The 18,861-nt window shown below is 37.7% G+C and overlaps 1 protein-coding gene across 3 annotated transcripts in view; it reads right to left on the reverse strand.

Annotated features, from left to right (window-relative positions):
• The window catches only part of SLC35F1 (solute carrier family 35 member F1), a 567,357-nt gene that overhangs the window by 110,013 nt on the left and 438,483 nt on the right, over positions 1-18,861 (reverse strand). For all 3 annotated transcript variants that reach the window (XM_069076972.1, XM_069076975.1, XM_069076973.1), the window contains exon 3: positions 9,849-9,976. In XM_069076972.1, the coding sequence (XP_068933073.1) occupies positions 9,849-9,976 (128 nt within the window). The remainder of the gene's footprint in view (positions 1-9,848; positions 9,977-18,861) is intronic.

Here is an 18,861-nt window from a genome sequence, read left to right on the forward strand (position 1 = left end):
GAGAATCCAAATAGAGTTTTACCTCTGGGGGGTATGAAATTTGCCTGCTTCTGAAAGCTTTGCCTTTAAATGTACTTGAGACATACCCCCAGAATAGTCATTAAACTTCCACAGACCGACACCAGGGATGTGTAAAAACAGCAAGGATAAAGAAGAAGATATAGTCTTAAAAGCTTACCTCATAATCTTAAACTCAAGCCTAAGGGAGCTATTTCAAATGTACATAGAAACACTCTCTGAGCTCATCTATAGAGAATGAAATTCAAGCTCACAGCAAATATAAAGGCCATTTAATTATTCTCTCAGAAGTGATTCAATCAAGCAAGCATTTACTAAACACCTACTAAGTGCCACATATTGAACTATGCATACAGAGAATGCAAAGGGATAAACAAAATAGTCTCTATCCTTCAGAAACTTATATTCTGCTTGGAGGAAATAGCATATACACAGATAAGTTCATACAAAAAATATATATACAGAATAAATGCAAAGTAATTTTGAGAGCTAACAACCAGGGACAGTTCAGTAGATAAAGCACCAGGTTTGGTATCAGGAAGACATGAATTCAAATATGACCTTGGACACTAATTAGCTGTGTGACCCTGGGCAAATCACTTACCCCTGTTTGCCACAGTTTCCTCATCTGTAAAATAAGCTGGAGAAGGAAACAGCAAATCATTCCCAGTATCTTTGCCAAGAAAACCCCAGTGGTCAGTGCTGGAATGGTATGGTCCATGGCATCACAGACACAACTGAAAAACAACCTATATTTATAATATAGATATAATAATAGTTACACTCAGCATTTATGTGGTGCTTTAAGGTTTGCAAAGCACTTAACAATTATTATCTTATTTCATCCTCACAATAACTCTGGGTAATTGGTGCTGTTATTAACCTCATTTTATAAGTAAGGAAACGGAGGAAGACACAAGTTGTCATTTGCCCAAGGTCATAGCCAGTAAGTGTTTGAGGTTGTATTCGAACTCAGATCTTCCTGATTTTAGGTCCAGTGTAGGTATGATATAGTGTTCCCTTGCTGATGAGAAAAGAAGTGGAAATAAGGATAGCTATAAACAGAAATGGGAAATATTATTTTCTTCCTTTCATTTCAGATACTGATGGAAGCTAACCCAAGGCAGGGCTCTTATGGAGTTTGGTCAGAATGTTGAGGGGATACAAACCGTAATACTGCAAGGATTGGTTGTGAAGTTTAGGGTGGATACATGGGAACATGGTCATGACTCGGATATTTGAAGAGCCATCATGAAAGAGAGGTATTAGCTTTACCCTGCAGGGCTCTGTACTAGAGATTTTGGGTGAAAGCTGCAGAGAGGTGCGGTTGGGTTTAACAGATAATGAAAAGCTACCCAATGATCTGAGCTATCTGAAAGCAGGCTGGGCTTCATTCCAAGGCAGGAGGTTCTCCTTCACTGAAGGTCTTCAAGAACATGCTTCATCACCACTTTTCAGGGATTGGGGGAGAGAGGATTTCTTTTTGGGTACAGAATGTACTTGATTTGTGAGGTCACTTTCAATCTAAGAGTTCTGTGAGTTGGCAACTAGGTGGCATAGTGCCAGATAGAGTGCCCAGTCTGAAGTCAGGGAGGCTCATTTTCCTGAGTTCAAATCTGGCCTCTGATACTTATTAGCTGTGTGACCCTGGGCAAGTCACTTAACCCTCCACTAAATACCTCAGGTTTCTCATCTGTAAAATGAGCTGGAGAAAGAAGTGACAAACCATTCCAATATCTTTGCCAAAAAAAATCCCAAATGGGGTCATGAAGAATTGCATATGAGAGAAACAACTGAAAAACAATTCTGTGAGTGACATATTTCACAAATAAGCATGGACCCAGGAAATCACAGTAATTTCCCACCCATGGCGTAGATATGAAAGCTAAAGAATGCCTAAAAAAAAAGAATGGAAACTTGTTTATACTGAGAGTACTTTGAATTTGTTGTTCAAATGTTTTTCAGTCATGTCTGACTCTTCATGATCCCATTTGGGATTTTTTTTTTGGGCAAAGATACTGTAGCAATTTGCCATTTCTCTTTCCAGTTCACTTTACAGATGAGGAAACTGAGGCACTTAACTGAAGGTTAAGTGACTTATCTAAAGTCACTCAGCTAGTCAGTTGTCTGAGGCCAGATTTGAACTCAGGTCTTCCTGACTCCAGACCCAGTGCTCTATCCACTGTGCCACTTAGCTGCTTAGTGTATCTGAGAGCATATGCATCCCTTTCCTATCACAAAACCCACCTATGATGTTAACAGTACCTGTATGATCTAGGATAAGTCACTTATTCTCCCTGAGTCTCAGTTTCCTTCTTGATAAAAAGAGGTTGGACTAGAATTAGTGCTTCTTAAACTGGATCATGGTCTCCTATGGGATTGAGAAAAATGTGGCAACAATAAAAGGTTTCTGAAAGTAAAATGACCAAAAACTAATTAAAAATGAAACGTGTAATGAATCCAAGGTGTTTCTGGCAGCCCTTGCCCATGTTTCATCTCACAGCTTCATTGCAGCCTTGGTTCTGAACACAAAGCATGTCCAGTGGGCACTGTACATGCCCTCAGGCCATGCAACACCAACAAACTGCCTAAATACGAAAAGGCATTGAGAATGGAAAAAATTTAAGAAACTGTGGACTAGATGACCTCTGAGGTTCTCTCTAGAGTTATGAACTTTTGATCACATGCCATAAGTTAAGCATTAGAGGACCTGGGTTTAAATCCCATCCACGATAACCATACCTATGTGTCCTTGGACAAGTCACTTAACTTCCCTGGGCCTCAGTTTCTTCCTTTGTAAAAGAGAAGGTTGCACTAGATGACCTTTGCTGACCCCTCTATCTAGATTTCTGCATCTGTGATCTAGATCATTTCAGCATATTTGCCCTTCTGTTCTACATGGCTGAGGAAAGAGGGACAATATCTTGGGGAGAAGGGAAGATGGTACAAAGTTCGTTTTCTACTAAAATGGTCTCTTTCCCAGAGTTATAAAAATACACGCAGACTTTCTAATTCAGTCAAATGTCGCTGTTAATCTGTTTCACAGTCCCAGTTACAATGTGCTCATTCTCCATGAGTCAAGAGAAACATATGCACTGAGTGTCTTTAGACTGAAATCCTCCTAAATCCAGCATAGTGGTGTGATCCTAAGAAGCTTCTCAGACAGGAATTACCCTCTTCCTTTTCACTTTCTCATAAAGAAAACAGCTTGGTTTCTTCATGCCAATGTCTCTCTTTCATCATCTTTTTTTTTTCTGAATACATTTTCCTTCCTTGTCTGTGAGCAACTTTCTTCAGCTGCTGTCTCTGCAGGGCAAAGCACTAGAAATGACATTTTTTCAAGTGCCGTGTATAGGTTAGTTGTCTCTATCACAAACCATAGGAGTAGTGAATACACTGAAAAGGTGAGAGGAACAAAAGGGCAAGAGGTCCATCAAGTCTTCCCTACTCTCTATCTATCCAGGTGTCACAGACCCATTCATTCTAGGGTCAATGCTAGGGTAATTGGTGCTCCTGCCAAGAGGGATGGTTAATTAGTCAGTCAGTAAGCATTTAATAAGAGCCTACTATGTGCCAGGCATTCTACTAGGCACTGGGTATACAAATATGGAGAGTCCCTGCCTGCAAGAAGTGTGTAATCTAATAGGGAAAGATCACACACAAAAAGAAGCTAAAAAGCAGTGGGGACAGGATAGGGAGTAGGGTACCCAGCTTGGGGCAGGCTGGAGTTCAGTCTATCTAATGTAGTACAAACTGGTGGGAAATGAAGAGATGGCTGGTCTGGAAGACTTAAATGGAAGCTAAGATTTATACTATCAAAAGAGTAGGAATCCAAGACTGGGAACATAGTACCGTGTTTCCCCGATAATAAGACACTGTCTTATTATTTTTTTGGACAGAAAAACACCAGAGGGCTTATTTTCAGGGGAGGGCTTATTTTAATGAACATTGACAGCAATTTTAATAAACAGGTAAATGTGAACAAAAAAGTGTACCAGCAAGCAAATCACTGGGGAAGAACAGGATGACGCGCTCACTGATGCAGCTCTGATTGGATGCAGCTCGGAGCACGGCGTGCGTTTCACCCGGGGGGGAGGGAGGGATGGTGCATACAGAGGGTACCGTAATGTAGCATGTAGCAGGGGATCACCTTCACTACAGTATCAATCTCAATAGGGCTTATTTTCAGGGGAGGGCTTATTTTAGAGGAATCTTACACAGTAAGGGGAGGGCTTATTTTCGGGATAGGTCTTATTATCGGGGAAACACGGTAGGTCTGTGGGAAATACCTTTTCAATTGGTCTGAATGAAACAGAGTGAGACCTTAATTCCATTAGTTTGCAAACAGTAATCAGAATACAAATGACTTAAAAATACATTCAGGATGCCCAGACCAAATCATTCCTATTTCCACTATTGATGATCATGTAATAGGTTTCATTATCATGAGTGGGAAGGGGTTTCTAGGAAAATTAGCAACTTATTCTCTATCTTTCTTTTTTCCCTTGTTCAGTCAATTCTGATTAAGGCTAGTTAGGAATTCAATGAGACTTGCTGTATTTTCAGAATTGCTGCTGAATGACTTAGATGGATTCCCCAAATACATCACATTAAAATAGCTTTTCCTCAATTTATTTGAAATAGGTGGCAGGGAGGAAAGGTAGTGGAATTCAACACCAAAGGGACCAAAGAGCAGACCTGAAGAGTGGATGGGCAGCAGCTACTAGAAATAGTCATTCTGTATAAAATGGTTAGAAAATTTAAAAGTGCAAAACAATAAAAAAAATTTTAAATGAAAAAATGCATAATGTTCATCAAACTACTAATTGAATCTATCTTTATAATCTTCAATTTTAGAAGAAAATGTCAGTTTGCTATTTCCTTTTATGCCCAAGGATTATACATGTCTAATGATGGAGGCGAGAGGGAGCTCCTCATTTCTCATTCTTCACTACCATCTGTCCATGTTTGGGAACAGTACTCCTCTGTAACATGCTGCATCATACAACAGATCCTTTGCTATTCTTCTCATCCCTGTTAATGTGCACATATTTTAAATTTCTTGGGGGCCCTATATCTAAATTGAAGGGAACATATATTTTGAATTGCCTTTTTTCCATTGTGCCTAGCACAGTGTGTTGTCCATAGCAGGCATTTAATGATGTTCACCTGATCTGGGCCCTGAAGAAGGGTCGGATTTTAATAGAGGCAGTTAGATTCTTCAGTATGTGGAAAGCTGCCCCCAGAGCCAGGCTAAATTTAAAATCATCCTCAGACCTTTAACTAGCTATGTGACCCTTTGCCAGTCACTTAACCACTGTCTGCTTCAGTTTCCTCATTGGTAAAGTGGGGATAATAACAATATCAGCCCCCCAGGCTTGTCAAGGGGGTAAAATGAGATAATACTTGTAAAGTGTTTTATAAGCCTTAAAGTGCCATATAAATGCTAGCTATCATTACTGTGTGACCATGTGGGGGGCATGTAGAATTGTACAGAGATGGGAGAGAGTAGAATGAGATAAGGGAAAACTGAACAATCTACCTTGCTGTAGTTAAGAAGGACCACAGTGTAGTGAGCAAAACAAACACTAGATATGAAATCAGGAGAAACATGGGTTAGAATCCTGTTTGTGACACTTATTAGCTGTGTGAATAAGAAAAAATAATTTCATTTCTCTGATGCTGGTGATCTTTAACTGTAAAATAGGGGAGGGGAGGTTTAATATTTGTAGCACCTATTTTGCAAGGTTATTGTAAGTACAGAATGGGAAAATATGTGAGATTTGGCAAAACTTACCTGGTTTTATAAATATTGGCAAGTATGACATAAATGTCAGTTATTATTACTATTATCATGATGGTCCATATTATTATATGTTGTTGTTGTTGAGTTGTTCTCAGTCATATCTGACTCTTTATGACCCCATTTGGGGTTTTCTTGGCAGAGAGACTAGAATGGTTTGCCATTTCCTTGTCCAGCTCACTTTACAGAGGACGAAACTGAGATAAACAGGGTTAAGTGACTTGCCCAAGGTCACACTGCTAGTGCCTGAGATTAGATGTGAACTCAGGAAGATGAGTCTTCCTTGACTCCAGGCCTAGCACTCTATAGATTGTGCCATAGCCATAGTTGCCCCATATTATTATATACCATGATGGGGATGATGAGATGAGGGTAAATTGGAACAGCCCAGCTAAGGAGTTGTCTTTCATCCTATGGGGATAATTTTATATTAGGCAATGAGAAATCACAGAGTATTACTGAGCAGTGAAGTGATATGGTCAGATCTATGCACTAAGATGATTGCTCTGGGAATCGTATCAAGAATGAACTTGATTAAAACCAGCCTTGTGACCTTGGGCAAGTCACTTAACCCCAATTTCCCTCCAAAAAGCAAAAACAAATAAACAAAGAAAAAGAATGAACTTGATTATGGCAGTCCAGGAAAGAGGTGAGAGAGTGTGGACTAGGGGCAGTGAGAGTGAAGAGGAGGGAAGAGATGAAAGAAATGTCACAGAAGTAGAATCAATAGGATTGGGCAACTGAAATATACATTTTTTTTCAAACATGCTAGATGTTTAGTGTAAATCTTAAATAAAACTTATTTCTTCCTGATCCTTATTTTAGACAAAAGTGATATTTGTAGATACTTTATTATTATAGAAGATATGGGTCTTTAATCATTCTCTCCCTTAGGGAATTTATGAAATTTCCTGTGATATTGCTCTTCAGAGCTTTAGTCAGAATGATCTATTAAGTCAAATGAAATAGTGTGTCGAGCAGCATCCTATTGTGACACATTAAGTATGCTAGTATTTATTTTATTTATATTTAAGTGTCCTATTATGCATAATGCTGTATTAGCTGTATATACTTCTTCTTTCCACCACCTCTCATTCATCTCTCAATTCCCTGCAATACGATATCTGTCTACCACTCAACTGAAGCTGTTTCCTTCAAGATTACTAATGCTTATTACTAAAACCAATGGTTTATTTTCAGTACTCATCCTTTATGATCTGTCTGCAGCATTTGACACTGGTGATCACCCACTCCTGGATCTCTCCTCTCCCAGCTTTTGTGACACTGAAGAACACTCATGGCATTCTTCCTATCTACCTGATTGTTCTTTCTCAGTCTCTTTTTAGGTTTCATCATCTGTATCCCTTCCCTTAAGAATGAATATGTTCCAAGACTCATTCCCAGGACCTTCTCTCTCTTGCTAAATTCATAAGCATGCATGAGTTTAATTATCGCCCTCTATATGGATGATTTCCAAATCCACAAAATCAGCCTCCTCCTCTCTCCAGGGCTTTATGCTTATATCATCAGCTGCCTGGTAGACATCTCTACTTGGATGCCTCAAAATCACTGTCAAATTGGAATTGTCTTTGCCCCAGGAACCCATCCCTTTTCCCAACTTTGCTGTTTCTGTGGAAAATAGTACCATCTTTTTAGTTACGCAGGTTAGCAATCTTTGACCCTTTACTATCTCTTACTCTCACCCCACTATACATTCAGTAACAAATATTGATTCTGTTACTAAAGCTTCTCTTCCATAATTATGTGATGGATGCCCTGTACTATCAAGGTGGTAAGCATACACAGATGGATATGCTCATACTTTCTTCTCAAGGATCTTATAAATTAAGAAAGGAGAAAGATATGCATACAAACTGTGGAAGAAAGGGATGGTAGCCAAACAATCCAGCATGGCCTGGTGATAGGAACATGGCAAGATTTGGGGGCAATATCAGATCTTAACCAAATCCTTCATTGGAGCCTATTTCTCTCTATAGACTTAGAATGGCTCAAGCCATCATCCTATTACTGCATGAGTAATAAAGTGTGAAATGGTCTAAGTATTGAAAGTGAAATAAACCCGCTCCATTTAGCTACTTAGGATACAAAGAGAAAAGTAAACATATAGCATAAATAATGAAAAATTCAAGTAGCCTTGATAACAGTATGGGAATACGAATGATGATAACAATTGATATTGATACAGTACTGTGAAGCTAGCCAAATGCTTTATATTCATGATCTCCATAGAGCCTCACAGCAAACCTGTGAGGTAGGTACTAAAGGTAACAGACATCTTTTTGGCAGCATGGTTTAGGGATATTCTAAATAAGTGTTTCTGAAAACTTTATTTTACATCTGCACCTCTGCTTATCTTTGATGCCATGGAACCCCATGTCCTACTGCAAGACACCTACCACACCAGCGGCTGCCTTTCTGCCCTCCTACCCTTCCCTTCCCCCGTTTTAAACTATCTTTTGAGAGTTGTCTTCTCCCACTCATTTGTAAGCTCCTTGATGGGAGGGATTGTTTCTCTTTTTCTTCTTTGTATTTCCAGTGTTTAGCACAGTATCTAATATATAGTAGGCACTTAATTGAAAGAGAATGATTAGGATAGAATTTACCAATCTGTGTTCAGTGGTGATCTTGGTGTTCCACGTAATAAAGAAATGGGCACTTCAAGTTTCTATGACTTCATTAGCATGAGGAACTCCCAATATGGAAACATTTTCCATGGAGGTAGATCTCAACCCTTCTATAACTTAGATAAGTCTTAGGGAGTTTCCTAGGCAGAAAAAAAGTTTGGTCACATTCTTGGGATCATGCAGTTAGTGCCACAGGTAAGATCTGAAGTCAGGTCTTTCTGATTGTCTAACATTTTACAGCACATCATACTGTATACTGAAAGCAAACACCCCCCAAAACATGAAAGGTAGTGGTATTGTCCTCGGAAAGACGAATGTAAAACCATGTATGCATCTAAAATACTATATACAGCAATTTTTCAAGTTGGAAAGAGGTTGAATTTAATTCTTTTTGCTCCCCCAATTTTCCAACCTTACTTTATCCATGTGATATAGCATTTCTCTTAACTTCTGCTCCCATGCCCCATGTTTCAACTCATATTTATAGGTTTGATCAATATATTTCATTCCCAAGAGTGTGTTGAGTCAAATTGTTTGAGAAATGCTATTTTAGGAATTACTAAGCAATTTTGTTATTTATACAAAGCCCATTTAAAAATGAGCATTAGAGAGAATGTAAGATGTTGTTCTCATTTTAAATGCTAATTTTTAAAAAATGCTGATTGATAATCTTTTAAGAAGCAAAAATTTAAGAGGTATCATACAAGGTAACAATTTAGTTGTTTGTCTTTTTGGAAATGGAAATAAAATAAGATTGAATTCAAGGAAAAATGAACGTCTGATTAGAGCTGAACCAAGAAAAAATATTAACAGATAATTCTGGACTTGGAGTCAAGAAAAGATAGGTTCAAATCCTGCTTCTGACACTTACTTACAAATTACTTAACTTTCCTGAGTCTCAATTTTCTCATCTGAAAAAATGGGGATAATAATAACGCTTACCTCACAAATTTGTTGTGGAACTTAAATGATGTAATCTATATAAAGCATTTCACAAATCATAATACACTGCACAGAAGTGAGAGATTATCAATAGATAATTAATAACATTAATTACAATTAGATTAATACTAATATTTTCTCATTTTAAAATGGAGTTTAGATAGAAATAATCCTGGGACAAGAAATTATCCTATTTTTTTTTCAGATGTGGTGTTTTGTGGATTACAGCAACATGGAAAATATTTATCATGATTGTTATTCCATTCTCTTTACACAAAGATAACACATAATCTTAATACATATTACATTTTAATATACCTGACATTGTATCCTTATAAAATCCTTTGAAGACTGGCCAATGTGGAAATTCAGATTACCATGTCTGAGGAGCCAGCAGTCAGTACAATGAAATAGGAGTAATAAAAGAAAGAAAGAATTACCTGTACACTGGTCAGTGTCGTATACTGGTAAGCTTTGACTACCAGGTAATTTGCTTCTAGATCTATGATGCCTAGGATCATATATTTCCACCATCTTCGCCTCAAAATCGCCAGCAAGTTTTCTTCTCCTGGATGAAAAAGAGTTAAGGAGAAGTGAATTAGGGCTTGGGACCTATCATACATCACACATTTGGCAAGGATTCTAATATTTTGCAGTGCTACATTTTCTGATCACACCAAATGCTTAATGGAGCAAATGAATTAAAGTGTCAGAGACTCACAATCTTAACTTAGTCTACAATCTTTCTTGTAAATATCAGTTCTCCAAATTAGTTTTTAGGCCTAAGAAGGATAAGGCAGATTATTAGTTCACCATGGAAAACATTTTATCAGAAATGGAAAAAAAATCATTATATCATCTTATAATGGAATAAGAAGATTTATTAGAAAAGACACATAGATCATACTGTGCATAAAAATACAGTGAGGTCCACCATTATTGTAGCCAGAATTACAGAAATCAAAGAAAGATCTTTGAGGGTCAAGTTCTTTGTTCTCACTTCTGTCTTGGGGTCTTTCCAGTATACTAAACTCCTCTTTTAGGTTTGAAGCTCCCTTTCTGAACAAGGCATTCTAAAGTGATCCTTATGGTATGACTGCCTCTTTGGAATCAGTACAACTCCTGAATGGTGGAGAGAGAAGGTAAAGTCTCAGGCACGTGCTAGCCTAGCTACAGACCTCTGCAATGTAGTCATGGCAGGTACTTTGGGGAAAGCATGATGTAGTGGAAAGAGCCCTAGATGTGGGGCAATAAGTTCTGGGTTCAAGTCTTGGCCCTGCTATTGATGGGCTATGTGAGTCTGGGCAAATTAAGTTTTCTGAGTCTTTTTTCCTCATCTTCAAAATGGAGAAAATAACAGCTAACATTTTATATAGTATTTTAATGTTTATAAAATCATATATATGTCTGTCTGTATGTACATAGTCTCCTTTGATCCTCACAATAACCCCACGGAAGAGGTTCTATAGGTATTTTTATTTCTGTTTTATGGATGAAGAAATATAGGCTTAGAGGTTGTGACTTGTCCACAGTCACCCAACTGATAAATAAATATTAAAGATCAGGTCTTCTAACTTAAAAACTCTCTCCTCTAAACCCTTCCATTTTCTCATCTTTTCTATTACTCTAGAAGATACCACCATCCTCTTAATCACTCAGGCTTGCAATGTAGGTATCACTGACATGCTTTCTCTCTTCTCCCCCCTCCCCCCCCCTGCTTATACCTAACCTATTGTCATGAGTGTATTGATTTTACCCCTATAACATCTCTTGCCTATGCCCCTTCTCTCCTCTGATACTGCCCCCACTCTGGTATAGGCTTTTATCACCTCTTACCTGGACTATTGCTATAGACTACTTGGTTGGTCTTCCTGTCACAAGTCTTTCCCCATTCCAGTCCAGCTTCCATTCAGCTGTCAAACTCATCTTTATAAAATCACGTACCTTCCGCCCTCCCCATTTCAATCAACTCCAGTGTCTCCCTATTGCTTTCAGGATCAAACATAAGATCTTATTTGTCTCAAAATCTTCCATATCTTGGTCCCCCCATCCTAATTTTCTAATCTTATTCTTTATACCCCACAACTTATTTTGTGTTTTAGTGACACTGGTCTTTTTGTTGCTGCTCACACTAGACATAGGCATTCACTTGCTGTCCTCCCATGCTTGGAACTCTCTCCCTCTTTATTCCTGTCTCCTGGCTTCCCTGGCCTACCTTCAAGTCTCAGTGAAAAGTCCACTTTCTATAAGAAGCTTTTCCTGATCCCCCTTAATGTGAATGCCTTCCCCTTTGTTGATAATCTCCGATTTATTCACTATACATCTTCCTTTCATATAGTACAGTTGTTTGTATGTTGTTTCCCCAATTGGACTGTGAGCTTCTTGAGAGCAGAAGTCTCTTTTGTCTTGTACCTCCCATGTTTAGCAGTGTTTACCCATAGTAGGTGCTTTAAAATGCTTGCTGATTGACTGGCTGACTCTCTGTACCATTTTGCCTCTGCGATAATTCTTGCTGCATTTATCTCAGAGGACTGGTATGAGGATCAGATGAAGTAATCTTTGTAAAGCACTTTGTAAAGTCATTAGACTCACAGGCATTAGACCTGGAAAGGTCCTTGGAGATAATTTAGTCCAGAGATTACCAACTTTGGTCTCTAGACTCCAAAGGAGTCCACAGATATATGTCAGTTACCGTAAACTTGCATGAAAAAAATGACATATTTGCAATCCCATGTATTTCATTTTCCTCAAAAATACAGAAAACATTATTCTGAGAAAGGGTTCATAGGCTTTTATATGACCAAAGAGGTCTATGACACAAAAATGGTTAAGAAACTCCAATCTAGTACAACCCCCTCATGTTATAGGTGGTAAAACTGAGGCCAATGAGGTAAAATGACTTGATAAGAATCACATAGCTAGCAAGTGGATCAATCAGAACTCTAACCCTAGTCTTATGATTCTTAGGAAAGTTGTATCCTCCTCTTTTTCCTCCTATCCTCATTAGAATATTCATTAGGATCCACCTAGGGGGTGTATTCCCAACTATAAACACCTTCCTTCAGTACATATACATACATCTAGAACTGAAAGGGACCTCAGAGGTTCTCTCTCTTAATCTTATTTTACAGATGAAGAAACTGAGGACTAGGAAAGTTAGGTGATTTGCCCAAAGTCACTTCAGTATGGAGTATCAGATAACACAAAAAGTAAGCATTACAGGTAAGATCTGAATCTAAGTCCTTTTCCACTAACTAGGGTCAAAACTCTACCACTGTGATTGCCTCATGGACATATGACAGTATCAAACTAAGAAAGGATCTTGACTTGAACACAAATTTGGTAATGTAGGAAAATGTCAGTTTGGTGGTGTTATGGCAGTGAATGATTAGGGAGAATTTTTGAAGTGAGGGATATTTGAAAGGCCAAGCATCCACATTTGTCAAGTATCTCTTCTAAAATTATATAGGGTTAGAATAGGGTTACAGCAAAACAAGTAAATACAATGTATTTTTTGGGAAGGGTGACTAAACACGATGACTGAGTAGTCAACAATTCTGTGACATGGTAGTCATTTTTACATCCTCCTCTCCCTCCCACCTCAACACATACAGACACAGACACACACACACACATTCCCCCCCCCCAGATGACATGCTAAAACAATTTTTTAACATTTGTTTTTAAAAAAGATTTGAGGGGCTGCTAGGTGGTACAGTGAGTAAGAGTGCTGGCCCCAGAGTCGGGAGGACCCAGGATTGGTTCCAGCCTCAGATACTTAACACCCACACAAAAAAACTGGCCGTGTAACCTTGGGCAAGTTACTTAAGCCCAATTGCTTAAAAAAAAAGATTTGAATTCCAAATTCCATCCCTCTCTCCTTTCCTCCTTCCTTTCCCTGAGATGGTATATAATCAGATATAGGTTATACATCTGCAATCATCTAAAGCATCTTCATATTAGTTCTTTTGTAAGAAAAGACTCAAATAAAAGAAAAAGAACAACAGAGTGAAAAATAGTGTGCTTCTATAATTAAACAATATCAGTTCTTTCTCTGAAGGTGGATAGTATGCTTCATCATTAGTCCTACAGAATTGTCTTAGATCATTGTGGTGCTTGAGAACAACTAAGTTATTCACAATTCTTCATTAAACAATATTGCTATTACTGTGTATAATGGTCTCCTGGTTTTGTTTACTTCACTTTGCATAAGTTCATGTAAGTCTTTCCAGGTTTTTGTGAGAGCATTCTGCTTGTCATTTCTTATAGCACAATAATATTCCATGACATTTGTATACCACAGCTTGTTTAGCCATCCCCCAAATACATCCTTGTATTTTCAAAGGAGAGAGTACACTTGCCAGGAAAATGGATTTGTCCTACAGACCAATGTCAGGACTTCCTTATGCATGGTTGAGCTGTTTCATGGCCAAGGTTAGGATGATGCCCATACAAGGCATGGTGAACAAGATGAAATAAAATAAAATAAAATCTATCATGAATATGTGACTCAAATGAAATAAAATAAAATGTATTCATGAATCTGTGACTAAAATCAAATCAACATTCTTCTTGGTTTCAATTTTGGTAAGAAAGAACAATGGACAAGTCAATTCATATTAAAAGAAGAACTGAAAAGAATTCTCCAAACATATTCAAATCTATTTTCTCTTCAATTTATAAACATTTATTGAGTCTCTTATTTTGTTTGAAGTCCTATGCTGCATCAATATGTAGAGAACAGCTCTGAGATTTGAGAACATTTGCTTTGTCTAATCAAAACAAAATAAAGTAAGAAGAACAAGAAATATTGAAAACAAATCCTGGTTTTTGGGAAATTTCCACAGTTTAGAGAAAATTTAGAAATGCTTTGGACTCTTTGGGAGTTTTAAAGGATAATTTGTGGATTTGGATATTATCATAATTAGTATATAGCTATTTAGACCCCCCAGAGTAGCTTATGGTATAATGCCTTGCATGTAAGTAATTATTATGTATTGAATTGAATATCTAGCTTTTATTAGCTGAATGTGGTGATTGATATCTTCTGACAATAACTGAAGATGTTTTAGCCCCATATTAACCCCCCTAAAACTCTTCCCCCAACCCTTTTAGGGAGAGCTTTCTGGTCAATACACTTTAGCAGACTGGAGTTAAGATGGCTGGTCACAGGGAACAATGTCAGTAGGGATCATAGTGGAGTTACATCATGAAAAATAGTGGTCCCTAGTGGGGAGAGAGATGGAGAATAAAAAGGTGAGGGAAAGGTACAGATCTCCAGAGTTTTGACATCATCAGAAAATATTGGTGGCTCTGCAGCATTAGAAACACACATTATCCCTTCCACACATGAACCCTGGGTACTTCCCATATGTTTGCCCTTCCATGAATCTGCCATGGCTATCTATGTTTCCTATGTGTGATTTCTAAGTGTATCTACTCAGCCCAATGATGGTGTATGGATTTATTGGAAAGTGTGACCCAGGTACGTAAGACAAATGGTCCAATACTAATTTCCTTCATAAGTTATTTTATTGAATACTTTATTTTGAACTAATTGTATTTTTTTAAACTAAATAGTAAAAGTAAACATGTTGGGGACATATGGCTTTGAGTACATGCAAATCTACTGAATACTTTTTGGTTGTAGCATCTGGGGCCTTCATTACAGATTTATTTATTCAACATATGATAGCACTGGTTCTGGAGAAACACTTTAAACACATATGAAAGATTGAACACAGAAAATAAAATAAATCAAATCCAGAATCTTTAACCTGGTTTCCTAGACCCTTCATGCTCTAGCCTTAACCTACTTTTCTAGGTCTGTTTCTCACTACTCTCACATCTGAACTCTCAACTCCAGAAAAACTGAATAATCTGCTGTTCCCAACAAAAATTGTAAAAAAAATGGTGCTCATTATAAAATTGCCATTAGCCTGATTAATTCATGCAATAAACAGAATACAAAGTTTACCAAAGTAAGCATACTTTGATTATATCCCAATGGATGGTATAGAAATTATGCTTCCACAATGTTCTCAAGCTTCTGTCAATCAATGGAAAACATTATATGGACCCAAAGGAATGATTAATTTCCCTTATTGTTCTACTAAAGATGGAGCTTGCAGTGTGTGAAAAGCCCAAACACCTGTTCTTACATTTCTTTTTCACTTGAAGCACCTGAAATATGTAATACACTCATGTAGCAGTATAAGCCTGGGGGGGGGGGTGAGAGTATCTTTTTCATTGTAATCATGAAAAGGACATTTTTTTTTCAGTGCCACCTGGGGATTTAGCTATATGGTTCCCATTACCATGGAAGCATACTGGGTCATCACCACCTTCCTAGGCATATTTAAAATGCATTCCTAAGAGCTACAATGCCAGAATGCTTCTATAGCTCCATATAATGAAATTCTAGAAGTACCAGCATAAATGTGGGGAATTTCCTAAAATTTTGAAGGTGAAAAAAAAAACCTTTTTTTTTTCTTGAGAAAAGATGATAGAAAAAATAATTAAAGCCAAAGATGGAAGATTAGGATTATAGGTTAGGATTTGATTTGATTCGATTTATTTATTTATTCATTCATTTGTTTGCTTGTTTATTTATTTTTAAAGCAATCGGGGTTAAGTAACTTGCTCAAGGTTACACGGCCAGTTATTTTTGTGTGGGTGCTGAGTATCTGAGGCTGGAACCGATCCCAGGTCTCCTGACACTGGGGCCGGCTCTCTTACTCACTGCATGACCTGGTCACCCCTATAGGTTAGGATTTTAAAGGCATTCTACTTTTAAGAAGGGGAGTAAAATACTTAATCATTCAAAAATATTCATATATTAATTCATTAAAAAGTATTCATGCCACACCTGTACTATGTAAGGCACTATGCTGGGTGCTACAGGAGATAGGCTGACATCTCTGTCCACAAGGACAGGGAAAATAAGACAAGACCAGTACACAAATAATTAAATTATGCAGAAGAATGTAATAAGTATAGTAAACAGACAAAGGGCTGAGGGGAGAGAACGCATGTAGGCAGGGGATCAAGAAAAAAACTTCATTAAGAAAGTGGGCACTCCGTATGACCTTGGGCAAGTCACTTAACCCCAATTGCCGTGCCTTACCCCCTCCAAAAAAAGCAAAAAGAAAAACCTAAAAATAAAAGTGGCTCTGATATTAAAAAAAAAGCCTGATACATAAAAAGAAAGTCAGCATTTGAATAACTTTTTAAAAGGCAGCACTTGAATCAACAAACATTTATTGAGTATCTCTACTATGTATCAGACACTATAATAGACACAGAGGATGTAAAAACAACAATAAAAAAAGACCAAAAAACCCCCCAGCTTTTCCTCAAGAATCTTATATTCTATAGTGGGAGATAACTTGTGAGAAATATACTTGTAACTCTATATAAAATAAATACAAATTAATTTTAGGTGGAGGTACAAGGAATGTTCTCATAGAGGAGGCAATACCTGAACTGAGTTTTGAAGGAAACCTAGCATCCTAAGAGGCTGAGGTAAGGGGGGAGCATATTTCAGACAAGTGAAAATAGTACGGATATGGAGGAGTGAGTGCTTAGGTGGAGGGAACAGCAAGAAGATCCATTTGGCTGGACAATAGGGAGAGGAAGAGAAGTAATGTATAAATAGGCTGGAAAGATAGGTGGAAGCCAGATTGGGAAGGGTTATAATGCCAGAGCAAAGTTTCCATTTCCTTGACAGAGGAATTGGATTTTAACAGATGGAAATAGGGGAGAGTATTCCAAAGGCAGAGAAAGCATTAGCACAAGTAGGGAAGAAGAAAAGCCTGGAGCCTTGTTGGGGAACAGCAAATTAATTCAGTTTTTCTGGAGCTGAGAGTTCAGATGTGAGAGTAGTGAGAAATAGACCTAGAAAAGTAGGTTGAGGCTAGAGCATGAAGGGTCTAGGAAACCAGGTTAAAGATTTGATTTTGTAGATACTGGGAGTCATGAAGGCTTTTTGAGCAGGGTGGTAGCAGTGGGAAAGGAATGGAGTGAATAGAACCTAGAATGTCTAGGAAGTCATTACAGAGGTAAAAGAGGCAGGGTTTAAAAATATGTAATAAATTATGATTTTGTAAGAACAAAAAATTGCCATAGGAAACAATGCATTGACCATTTAGGACAGTGACAGATTGGTAACAGTTTCAACTATAGGATTCACATTTTCTTTTTCTATCTATCTGCTGTTCAATGAAGGAGCTGATATACTTTTGCATGGGCAGGCAGGCTTTACATCCCACATGTTTTATTAAGGCACCTGATAATTTTTATTTTATATTTCATATTTATAAATTTATTTGTATATTACATAAAATATATTTATAGTTTATATGTTTTATATAATTTTATTAAGGTTCCTGAGCTCTGTGACTATATCTATTTGTCCAAATACATGGTAGGTTGGGGTAAGGTGAGGCAGTGTATTTGGGTGTGTGTGTCTTATACTTTTAATCCTAAAGAGAACCTCCTAGCAGTTAAGACTCATCAGCTAAGATGTCAACCTTGTTAAATATAGTTTTAAAATAAAACATGAATGATATAGAAATACCATTACAGGATTTCTTTGGTTGTTGGAAGGTAGTTTGAAGATGACTTAATTTTTGAAACTTACTGGATGTATTGTTATATGCTATGTTATTAATGAAAGTACTAACAATCCTAGTACCTTGATATGGTGCCATTTATTCAGTGGATACCCAATAACTCTTTGTTAAATGAATGAAGGAAGGAAAGAAGGAGATTTTTTAGCACAAAGGCTGTAACAGTCCTCATTCCATCCAAAAGCATGGGTCAGAGTCACAAAAGGTCTCCCAACAACACTGACTCATACTGTTCTTGTTAACACTGGGAGGTCACCAGGGGTCCCCTGAATAGAGAATGAGAATACTGGAAGAGTGTGCTAGCCAAGGTGCCCTCTGCTAGTGGAACAAGGGACCCAATTATTCCTCTGGCCACATTTTCATGGAGGACTCTCACTCATAAAGTGATCCTTCATATTCAGGACAACTTTGTGTATAACCAGAGGCAAGAACACACTTCACTTACATCCACTACTGAGAGAGAGGGGCCATACAAGTCAGCTGAGGTGCCCGGTTGTAATAGACACTTTTATCATGGCTTAAAATTTCAGGCTGTTAGGCCATCTCTCTTTTCTAGAATTTTGAAGGAAATGGTTAAATGTTAAGGGATAACTCTGACAAAGATGATTGATGATGGAGTGGACTTGGAATTTCAAGTTTTCTGAAAGCTGAAAATTAACATTGGTGTTATTTGTACGTTACAATTGCCAGCAATGGGATGGGCAGGGGAGGAAGTACTCCCTAGAAGGTGCTGTAGGTATTTGTTAAATATTCTGCCCTAGGGCAAAGACATAGTTGTCCTGTCCTAGTTTTGGGGAAAACTGAACTAGAGCTTGTTGCTTTG

Source organism: Petaurus breviceps, unplaced genomic scaffold, assembly GCF_028583685.1.
Source record: "Petaurus breviceps papuanus isolate PSGF00001 unplaced genomic scaffold, PetGlider_PUasm1.0 90977, whole genome shotgun sequence".
NCBI classification, from domain to species: Eukaryota; Metazoa; Chordata; class Mammalia; order Diprotodontia; family Petauridae; genus Petaurus; species Petaurus breviceps.